At 38.9% G+C, this 11532-nt stretch overlaps 1 protein-coding gene across 3 annotated transcripts; it reads left to right on the top strand.

Moving 5' to 3' along the window:
* Positions 1 to 320: 320 nt before the first annotated feature.
* Positions 321 to 10966, top strand: LOC133168493 (uncharacterized). Of its 3 annotated transcripts, none has more exons than XR_009718229.1 (9): positions 321 to 734; positions 2546 to 2655; positions 3808 to 4020; positions 4436 to 4543; positions 5425 to 5518; positions 6407 to 6575; positions 6657 to 9459; positions 9621 to 9743; positions 10672 to 10966. XR_009718229.1 is itself a non-coding variant. In XM_061300106.1 (6 exons), exons 3-6 carry the CDS (start codon positions 3810 to 3812, stop codon positions 6781 to 6783), a joined length of 1590 nt encoding a protein of 529 aa, XP_061156090.1. In that variant the 5' UTR covers positions 380 to 734; positions 2546 to 2655; positions 3808 to 3809; the 3' UTR covers positions 6784 to 8723. The 3 variants fall into 3 exon arrangements, 1 of the variants encoding a protein (XP_061156090.1); XR_009718228.1 differs by having other exon boundaries at positions 323 to 734; positions 5338 to 5518; positions 10672 to 10965; XM_061300106.1 differs by lacking the exons at positions 9621 to 9743; positions 10672 to 10966 and having other exon boundaries at positions 380 to 734; positions 4436 to 5518; positions 6657 to 8723.
* The last annotated feature ends 566 nt before the right edge of the window (positions 10967 to 11532 follow it).

The following is an 11532-nucleotide window of genomic DNA, read 5'->3' as shown; positions in this document are numbered from 1 at the left end:
ATATTAGCTAACATTAGAACACAGGTACCACACGGAAAGTTCTACGATCTGTCGTGTCAAAGCTCCGGCAGACTCTATCCTACCAGTGTGGCAGTGTGGACACGGAGAGGGCGACAGCACATGCTTGTGCGTGTATGTAGCCACAACTGTCTTGTGCAGTTATTTGCAGCATCTTTAAAATTTGCTGAGAAAAACAAATTGAGAGAGAGAGACAGAAAGTTAGAATAATTTGAGCCTTTACACTTTTAAATGTATTTAGAGTTACAAATATCTTGAATAATTTTCATAATCACCAATTAATCTGTTTATATATATATATATATGATATTCGATATGAAATAAACAGGTTGTAGGCTTGAAGTTTGCATTTATAGATGGTCCATTATTGTGAAAAGTCGTTTAAAAAAAAAAGATCGAAAAAACTTGCACTTGATTTTCTTTTTTTCCCTTTTTTTTATTATTTTGCAGTAAACCTGTTCAATAACCACCAAAGGTGAAAAGGACTTAGCAAAATAAAATAGGCCTACAGAGTTTTTGTTTATTTTTAAAAAGAAAGAAAGGGCGCCAGAATTCAAACTGATTGTTTGAATCTTGACGAGGCGTCCAATCAGCGCCTTGCACTTGGCTCCGCTACCAGTGGACGAAGCAACGAACGGTTACGGCAGCAGCACCACAACGTCGAAACTTTCTCTACTCTCATTTTGGATTTTGCTCATTTTCAGCATCTTACTACGGTAAGGTTGATGTTTTATATGGTTTTTAGGTTAGGTTTTATGGTTGATATTTCCCTGTTTGACGTGTAAGATGTATTCTTGTTGTGTTTGTGGAGAATCTGTTCAGTCTCTTAAAGCATATGTTTTGCATTGTAAACTGCATCGCAATGAGCCCCGTTGTATTTTCAAGTGTGTGGAAATTGACTGTAAGCAGGTATTTTCTAGATATGCAGCATTAAAATCGCACTTCTATCGCCACCATAGTGCAGTCTCGTTGACTGCTCCGGATCATGCTATGGCTAAAGCTACATTGAAGTGCACGGTTGCACTTTGTGAGCGCCAGTGTGACGGAGTCAGGGAGTTGCTTGCTCACCTTAAGGAGCACATAGCAAAGGGACACCCCATAAACTGCCCAGTGAGAGGATGCAAAACCTCACTTTTTACTGTGAAGTCTTCATTTACTTCTCATATGTCCAGAAAACACCGACATTGTTCAGCACATGTGATTTGTGGCCAATTCAGAGATACAAACTCAGAAAGTCCTTCTACAAATGAGCAAAACATCCCTACCGTGCACGAAACTGCCAGTGTATCAGAGGCTGCTGAAAACACTTTTGGGGACTCGTCTAATTTCAGTGACTTGTACCTCAGAAATGTGTGTTTATTTTACATAAAACTTATGGGCCAGCTTCTTATTCCAGCATCTACTATTCAGACCATCGTTGAAGAGATTCAAAACATACATGAGATGGGACACACATATACACTGAACAGATTAAACTTGCTTCTGAAAGATTTGTCAGTATCAGATGAAGAGATTGTAAAAATCTGTGATACAGTAAAGGAATGTGATTTGTTTTCAGCGTGTCACACAGGGCCAATGAGGACAGCATACTCTAGAGCACAGTGTTTCAAAGAAATGTTTAAATATGTTGAGCCCAAAAAGGTGTTTCTAGGGAGAGATGAGAACAGAACAGAAAGATTTGCGTACTACATTCCTGTGTTAAACACACTGAAGAATATGTTACAATCAGTGCTCATGTCAGCAGCTCCTTACGATAATTCTGTTTCAAAACCAGATGTTCTCTGTGACTGCCATGATGGTAAGGTGTTTAAATCAAATACCTTTTTTCAAGAAAATGCATCTTGCCTTAAGCCAGTGCTTCTCAATTATTTTCTGTTACGCCCCCCCCCTAGCAAGAAGAAAACTATTCGCGCCCCCCCTCCCCACCGTGACTATCCTAACTTGTCTTGTAAGTCGTAAAATGTTGCACTGTCGCAAACGTGACAGAAGTAACAATGAGAGCGCCACTGCCCCCTGCTGTAGTAAACACGCAATTACACTTTATTCTAGTACTGCCAAAAAAAAAGCCTGTTCCCCAGGGTCACACGCGCCCCCCCAGGAATAGCACCGCGCCCCACTATTTGAGAAGCACTGCCTTAAGCTGATACTATACCAGGATGCATTTGAGGTCGTTAACCCTTTGGGTTCTGCAAAAAAGAAGCACAAAATTTTGGCTGTGTACTTCTCACTATTAAATTTGCCCCCACATTTTCGATCAAATGTTGATCACATGCAGCTGGTTTTGCTGTGTAGAGAAAAGGACTTTAAAGAATTTGGCCATGGCAAGGTTTTTTCAGAGCTACTGGCTGACTTGAAACTACTGGAGGAGAATGGGATTGCAATGGCAGATGAAAATGTTGTTAAAGGGACTCTCTACTGCATTGCTGGAGACAACTTGGGCTCGCATTGCATTGGTGGCTTTACTGAAAATTTCAGTTCTTCAAAATATTTCTGCAGATACTGCCTCATTTCTCGAATTCAATTTCAGGGGGATGACCCAATTTCTTGCGGACCAGAAAGAACCCCTGAAAGCTACAAGTCAGCAGTGGATCAGTTACAAGCTGAAGGCGTGGCGGATGTTCATGGAATAAAGTTCAGGTCAGAATTTAATACCTTAAAACACTTTGATGTTTGTCTGCCTGGTTTGCCCCCCCTGTCTTGGTCACGACATCTTTGAGGGTGTCCTATCTTATGATTTAGCACTTTACCTGAGGTACTTTGTTAAAAAAAAGAGATGGTTCACATACACTATTTTGAACAGACGCATTAATCAGTTCAAATATGGAGCTGTAGATGCTTCCTCCAAGCCATGTGAGGTCAGTCCTAAAACACTGCGACTTTCTGGTCATGCTGTACAAAACTGGAACTTTTTACGACTGTTACCTTTAATCATTGGAGACAGAGTGGAAGACGCACAAGATGATGTGTGGCAATTAACTCTGCAACTAAAGGACATAGTTGACTTGATTTGCGCTCAAAAGATTTCTGAGCCACAGGTTCTTTACCTGGATGCTCTAATTCAGGAATATTTGGATTCCAGGAAAGCACTGTTTCCAGATACCAACTTGAGACCAAAGCATCATTATTTGCGCCACTACCCAGGACTGATTTTAAAATTTGGCCCACTGATGAGACTATGGACTATGCGCTTTGAAAGTAAGCATAGTTACTTTAAAAGATGTGCAAGGCATTTGAAAAACTTTAAAAACCTGTGTCTCACTCTTTCAGAAAGACATCAGATGTTTCAGGCCTATCTTTCAGCTGGGTCAGTGAGTCCTCAAGCCTTGCTTATGAAAGAAGGCGTACCTTTCTACTCTGAGCTATACAGTGAACAAGTTAAAGATGCAGTCTTACAATTTGGCTTCACTGAAATTAATACAAAGATTCCTGTAGATTTGCAGTATAATGGGATAATATACAAAAAGGGGCAATTCGTTGTCACTAGGAATGATGACTCAATGGAGTTTGGTGAACTCCTCCTCCTTGTAGTTAAAGATGATTCTGCACTTCATTTGCTGATGAGAGTGTATTCAGCAGAATTCCTGCCACACTACCACATGTACTCAGTGAAAAATGACAGTGGAAGATTGCAGTGCCTACACATTAATGAACTGATTGACATGTGGCCATTATCATCTTACATCAAAAATGATACCAGATAGTGCCACTGAAGCACAGTGTATTGTCAGAGTAGATGCTTTGATGTCAGTAGACTAAAGGCCAACTTCTTTGTGTTTGTGTATCTGATAGATATGGCTGAATCAGAGATACAGACGATAAGTAGTGCAATTGCTGCAGTGCTTCCAGACCTTCCTCAAGCAGTTCTTAGTTCAGTGGAAGATACATTGAAGGGATTTGGTGCTGAGACCATAGATGATCTGCAGTACATTACAGAAGGAGACTTGCTGCCAGTGTTGAAGCCAGTCCAAGCCAGAAGACTTGTTGCTGCTTGGGCCCAGAACAGTAAGTGTTTTTTAAATTTAACATAATTTCACAAAATTTCTACATTGCCATAACAGCATAGCACACATTATCCAGTTATTTAACAGTTAACAAGTAATCAGTTAATTATTAAATTAAGTAACAATTATTTTAATCATTGTTTTGAGTCAAATTTTTTAAAAAGGGAAAAAAAAACTTAATATGAAAACTCATATTTTACAAAATTTTCTAATATTATGGACAAACAAGACACTTGAGGCCTTGAACAGTGATCAACATTGTTTACTATTTTGTAACATTTTATGGACCAAACAACGAATAGATTAATTGACAATGAAAAATGTTAGTTGCAGCCATATTAACAATACATAAAATATTCAACAGAGAAGCACGACATCCTTCAAGGTTTAATGTTTCTCCTGTTCTTCTGTTACAGACTCAAGCACTACAACTGCAGCATTTTCCTCTCCACTGTCCGTCTGTTCCTCTCCACCTTCAGTCTCTCCCTCACCATCATCCTCCTCAATCACCTCATCCCCCTCAGGTAACTGTTCCACTTTTGTGGCAAACTGGGTAGAGACATTCCAGATACCATGGCAGAAGCTCCCTGAAGAGTTAGTGCAGAGTTTAGAAAGGAAGGTGAGACCTAGTCCGCGGCTGCGGCGAGAGATGGTAAGGATAGTGGTTTCTGAGATCATGAAGATGTGTAATAATCCAACCAAACACAACACTACAGAGATAGGCAAAAGAATGGTGGCCAAGTATCCAGAAGCCCTCCAAGATGTCATAGAGGGTGATGTCATTGGACCTGGATATCATTCACTGGTAAAGCAACTCCAAGCACGAGTTGAAAATGTGAAACGACCCAACACACCAAAAATAAGAAAACGCAAGGTTGCACCAGATGAGTCTGATACTGAAGAAATTCCAGCTGAACAAAAAGCCAGAGTTCAAGACACATATGGCTGTATAAACTGGGAGCCGAAATATTTGCCACTCTCTGAGACTATGGAGAGTCAGCAAGAAAAAAAAAACAAGATGAAGGAGATGTTTGAAGAGATTGACTTCAATGCAGACAATGTGAAAAAGTTAATACAGTCCACCTATTACACACAGCGTAAAGACATCAACAAGGGGACAAGCATTCAGAAACTCAGCCAAGAGTGGCCCTTTTTGTTCAAGGAAGCTGGTATGGTAGCACACTTCCAAGAACTTACTGGTCTGAGTCTAATGGATACTTTCCTTGGCAATGTGGAGAAAAAAGGAAGACGCCTCTTAAACTTCTTCAAGAATGTTGATGCACAAAAACGCAAACAAGTCCTGGATGCTCTTCTCAAGTTTCAGACTGAGCTGGGCCATTTGGATGGTTGCTCACAAGACCTTGTAAAGATGGTACTTCTTTTACTGGCTCATTTTGGTGAGAAGGAGGAGAACCTGCTCCAATACGTTGAGGAGACATGCCTGGCCCAAGAGGTTCAGATAGAGAAGTTGCCGGCAACACCCTGCATAATTGTGTGTGGTAAGTAAACAAAAATTAAATGTCTAACCAAACCCCGCAGCTAAATCTATATGTATACTGACATCAAATTATACTATTCTATCTATCTATCTATCTATCTATCTATCTATCTATCTATCTATCTATCTATCTATCTATCTATCTATCTATCTATCTATCTATCTATCTATCTATCTATCTATCTATCTATCTATCTATCTATCTATCTATCTATCTATCTATCTATCTATCTATCTATCTATCTATCTATCTATCTATCTATCTATCTATCTATCTATCTATCTATCTATCTATCTATCTATCTATCTATCTATCTATCTATCTATCTATCTATCTATCTATCTATCTATCTATCTATCTATCTATCTATCTATCTATCTATCTATCTATCTATCTATCTATCTATCTATCTATCTATCTATCTATCTATCTATCTATCTATCTATCTATCTATCTATCTATCTATCTATCTATCTATCTATCTACCTACCTACCTACCTACCTACCTACCTACCTACCTACCTACCTACCTACCTACCTACCTACCTACCTACCTACCTACCTACCTACCTACCTACCTACCTACCTACCTACCTACCTACCTACCTACCTACCTACCTACCTACCTACCTATCTACCTATCTACCTACCTACCTACCTACACTTGTATATCTTATTACTTCACCTGGCACCAAGACCAGCCCATAGGAGAATTCAATGCAATAGCATAGTTTAAATTAACTCAGTTTTCAGTACGCTATTAAAATGTTGTTGTTGTTTTAATGTAATAAGCACCATTGTATTTTAGTCAATATCTGACATTTAAGTCCTTATAACTGAATGTTTTTATTTTTTCATTTTGTTTTTTTATGTTGTTAATATTTTCAGGGTCCTGTTGCTTTTCTGCTGACACATTCATGTTGAGCATTGACCAAAAGGTTGTCAACGACCACATCACTTCCTTCACCTCTGCCGTTTGCCTGCTGTTTGGGAGTTTCTATTGCTTCAACATACACTACCCAGTGGAACTACGATCAACACTAGAGTTTCTCCAAAGGTACAGTTTATTTCTGCTAGAGCAATAATTTCTTTGATCTCACCCATTAATTGTTACTTCTTTGTTTTTTTTCTTATGAAGGTGTTTCTTCTCAATAAATCCTGAGAGAGGCACCAAGGTCGAGTGGAATAAAAAAAAGAAAGTACTCTCAGTCAATCCTAGAGTCCTCACTCTGATTGCAGACCTCGCAGACCATGAGTGGAGATAGACACACCCTATTAACCCTTTAGGGACAAGTGGTTAAGGTATGAGTGGTTAATGTGTGTTCAGGTATACTGGATGTTCAAGTATACAATATGTTATGGTACACTGTACCTATTTTGTTTTTAAAATTGTACCACAAGGTAAATTGAAATCCAGTGTTAACTTTTTGTTGGAAAATGTCTGGTGGTTTCTAAAGGTACGTGTTTAGCTTCACTGAGAGCGATCAGTGGATTTGTGCTAATTAATCCAGAAATGTCTTTGATGGCACTTTTTTTCGTTTACAGTCTTTAAGGTAATTGTTTTGTGAATTCTATAGTTTGTACAATTTCAAACCAATGCTGTTTACAACTTCACAGAAGTGGAATAACTTTCCTATATTTCAAAATGTAAGAAGAACATGTTTTTTGTGGCCAATTGGTCGTTCAGGTTTATTGAGTAGAATAAGTGTTGAAAATATTGTAGTCCCATGTAAATCACGTTTATGTGAGTCACTCTTTCAGAGAGTCATAGTTGATTATTTGTCTGCCAGTGGATTATTAAATGCAATTTACAGTTCACTGTAACACAGCTGCTGACTGTTTGCGGAGTTACACATAATACAGCCTGACTCAATCTATTGAGTCAATACTCAAGCTGTTATATGGAGTTTTGTCAATAAATATGTACGAAAAAACCTAAAAAAAACTTGTCATATGCTGTTGAGGCTTTTTGTTATACAGAAGTGGGTATGGTTGCCAGGAAAGGGGTAAATAAAGTTTAGGTAAATGTTGATGCTATAAAAACAGCTATGGCCATTTTCTATCAAGATATTTTTTGGGCTTTTAACCTTCATTTGAGAGAGACAGCCTAAGACTGACAGGAAGGTGCGGGAATGACATACAACCACAAACAAGAGGCCTTGAGCATTTAGAGCAGGGGTCCCCAAACTTTTTCCTGTGAGGGCCACATAACCTTTCCCTTCTCTGATGGCGGGCCGGTGGCAGTTTGTAACAGAAAAAGTGTGACGATCGTAGGGGAGCTTAAAAAAATTTTTTTTTTTTTATTTTCCAGAAAGCCACACATAACCAAATAACGGTTATTTAATAACCCTTTCCAGGTTCTTTACAGAAAAAAAAGTCAGGAAACAAATAATAACACTATTAATGAAATAAATAATAACTAAACCCTCTCTGAGTTCTTCACAGAAAAAACAGGAAATAAATAATAACTAAATAACTCTCTCTGGGTTCTTCATAGAAAAAAAACCATGGAACATTAACTTTCTGTTGTGCCATGCACAATCTTAACAGATAAAAGTTCAGCTCAGTTGTCAGAGCAGAACCTCTCTGACACATATGAGCAGTCTCTTAAAGTTCTTGTGTTCCTTCCTTATAATCCTTTTGTAGGTTCCAGTAGGCTTGTAGACACCGCTGTCTTTTTTGTTAAAGTTTGATAGTGCGTCATAGTCTGGAGTAAAATTTGTTGTGGCAATTCTTAGGCGAGATCCGAGGTGTTGGTCCGTTTACCTCGATCTGTGACGGGTAGATGTTGACGTTCATGTGGCTGAACGTCACGTCGCGTACGTCGAGCCAAATTGGCAACTCTTTTAAACGCTCGGCACTGTGTTCACCCTGCTTTACTTGGGCGACATTTTAACGGAAGGATTCCAGGGGAAGGTTTGTGGGTGGCTTTAGCGCAAAACTGCATCTGAAAGCTCAGCGCGCAAATTACAAGAATGCTGTCGTCACAGCCCACGCTCTAAATTCGGGACTGATACAAATAGAGCGCGAGTGCGCCATGTCCGTACACGCACTTGTGAGTGTGCACCGAGCTTTCTGACACGGCTTCCGGTAGTAAATGCGCAGGCGAGCGCTTCCCCATCTACTGGGGAAACGCAGTCATTGCAGGCAAAATGAGCAAAAAAAAAAAAAAAGTTTAATAATACAATTTATTCAGGGTTGGCGGGCCGGATTAAACGGTCCCGCGGGCCGTATCCGGCCCGCGGGCCGTAGTTTGGTGACCCCTGATTTAGAGGATGGGTGGTTAACAATAAGGGAATTTCTAAGCAATTCACATGAGAGAAGTGCTCCCCATCCAGTCGCCAAAAACAAAAATTTGTATAGATTTATCCAGTTGTTTTTTAAACCAAATCCCAATATTTATCTGGTGTTTCCCAAAGTCTTCGTGTCTAATTAGGCATGTTAAAGTGAATAATTTTTTATCCCTTTTCAACTGGTCAAAAATGGTTACATTTGTCATGTCCTTCATATCTAATCATATCGCAATGTTCTAACGTTTTATATACTTTAAACTTGAATTGGTGACTGGACAATGTTTATTACATATTTATGAGTAAGATAATCTTCGGGTTCCTAATTATTACATTATATATACCATTTCTGTATGGAATACTTTTTGACCTGTTATCCCTCCCTAAAAAAAACACCTAAAATGTTCAGTTATTCAACTGTATGGAGGGGTGGAGTGGAATGCTAAGGAACTGAGCTGGTAAGTTGGCAACTTATTTGGAATATATACATTAGATCAGATATACATCAGTCTCAAACCTCAAACTATTGATCTCCTTCCAATAGGCCAAGCCAAACACCTCCAAAGGTCCTGAAATTGAGTGGTGATGTTATTGTCAACATGGTCCTCCTTCAACGTGGACCTGTTAATGCATTCAGTCACAACGTTTATGGTAAGTTTTTCCTTACACACTGCTGCTGTAGACTGACAGTGGTGGGGCATTTCTTCAATAGGATGTTTCGTTTGATTATAAAATAGATCTCACTATAAAATGCTTGATATGCTCTTGGTAAAATATAATATAATTATGTTTAAACTTACTGTATTCCCTAGAATGAGAGTGAGAAAGAGAGACTGACAACACTCGTAGATGAGAGAGGGGCATGCAAAGTATGGACTGAAGAGAGCCAACGACTACTACATTCACCATGACCCTGCACATGCAACAAAAGTCCTGTGAGTAATGGGCAATAACTAATTTATTATGTATTATTAATAAATGTATTATATGTATTCAGTAAGGGTGGGGGAAAAATCGATGCACATAAGATCTTTGTTTAACGATTTTTTAATCGATTTTTTAAATAAAAAAAAAATTGTTTAAAAAACAGGCACACCAGGCTTTGTATTATGCAGAAGTCCTTTATTTTTGTTCAAACGTATTGTATAGATAGCTACCTAATTGAGGACCACACAATGTCGTTGATAAAGGCACTTCCCTAAGAATTTAACTTACCGTATTTTCCGCCCTATAAGGCGCACCTAAAAACCTAACATTTTCTCAAAAACCAACTTATAGTCCGGTGCGCCTTATATATGGACCAAATTCCTAAATTTAAACTGGCCCAAAGCATTGTGTCATGAAATCAATCATAAGTGGCCCGCTGAAGACTATGAATCATGAATCAAAAAGACTATGGATCATTATTTTATGATTATAAAGTAATTTGTTCCGTCTGAAGTTGAAATAAAAAAGATAAAATGGAGAATGATTTGATTTGGATTAAAAATCTGACATGATGGTGCGCCTTATAGTCCGGTGCGCCTTATATAAGGATAAAGTTTTAAAATGGGCCGTTCATTGAAGGTGCGCCTTATAGGCCGGAAAATACGGTAATAAATGTGAAAAAGACACTTTTATGTCCACTTGTCATTCTGTATACCAAAGCAGATGAGAGTAGATCATGATCAGAAACCCAATAAGAAATCTTTATGAATAAAATCGAATCGTTTTAATAAAAAATCTTTTTGAATCAAAAATCGATTTTGAATCGAATCGTGGCCCCAAGAAGGAGGAACGAGAGGAATGAGATAACTGTAATAATCTGATCTAATGAGAATACCTGCAAATCCTGGTTTATATTATTTTCTTGTCCATTTTCAGATTTCTTTTGGAGTACAGCCGCCGTACCCGATCCCCTCCACCGGCCCGCCTTCCATACAGCATAGGACACCACCCCGCAACACAAAGCAGCAACCAACAATACACGATGCGCCGCGGACAAGGGCCCCGCGAGATGTACCGCACACCGCCCTTCCAGCGGCAGAGAGAGGAGGGCGACGGGGTGACTGCTCTTGGCTCTCGGGTGAATGTCTTTCTTTTGATGGAAAAAATGTGGGATAATGTTAATCATTAAAAGTTAAATCAACATTAATAAAATCTAAATACTGAAAAATTTCCACTGTATTTATCACAGTAAAATTCTGGAAACCACAGCTGGCAGTTTTTTCTGGGGTGCGCATTATAACATTTTTTATGTTTTATAAGCATTTTTAATTTTATTGCTTAAATCGCATTTTCTCGGCGAGCTGAGCACTTTTTCTGAATTGTGCCGCTCCCGTCACTCTGGTTAGGTTGGCATCGAAAAAAACGCTCTCGGGTGCTTTAGAGTGCCGAGTTTATTACTGCGCATTAAGAAATGACCACCTCCAACGTTTGGTTTATGTTTTATAAGCATTTTTAATTTTATTGCTTAAATCGCATTTTCTCGGCGAGCTGAGCACTTTTTCTGAATTGTGCCGCTCCCGTCACTCTGGTTAGGTTGGCATCGAAAAAAACGCTCTCGGGTGCTTTAGAGTGCCGAGTTTATTACTGCGCATTAAGAAATGACCACCTCCAACGTTTGGTTTATGTTTTATAAACATTTTTAATTTTATTGCTTAAATCGCATTTTCTCGGCGAGCTGAGCGCTTTTTCTGAATTGTGCCGCTCCCGTCACTCTGGTTAGGTTGGCATCGAAAAAAA

The sequence above is a fragment of the Syngnathus typhle genome, linkage group LG15 (genome assembly GCF_033458585.1).
Source record: "Syngnathus typhle isolate RoL2023-S1 ecotype Sweden linkage group LG15, RoL_Styp_1.0, whole genome shotgun sequence".
NCBI lineage: Eukaryota > Metazoa > Chordata > Actinopteri > Syngnathiformes > Syngnathidae > Syngnathus > Syngnathus typhle.
The sequence above is the reverse complement of the archived record's forward strand: the minus strand, read 5'-3'. Positions and strand labels throughout refer to the sequence as shown.

Bases quoted from the DNA above. Each gene is read 5' to 3' on its own strand.
- LOC133168493 (XM_061300106.1), top strand. From the start codon at position 3,810: ATGGCTGAATCAGAGATACAGACGATAAGTAGTGCAATTGCTGCAGTG. The intron at 5,519-6,406 runs GTAAGTAAACAA...TAATATTTTCAG, and splicing joins ACCCTGCATAATTGTGTGTG to GGTCCTGTTGCTTTTCTGCT. The intron at 6,576-6,656 runs GTACAGTTTATT...TTTCTTATGAAG, and splicing joins ACACTAGAGTTTCTCCAAAG to GTGTTTCTTCTCAATAAATC.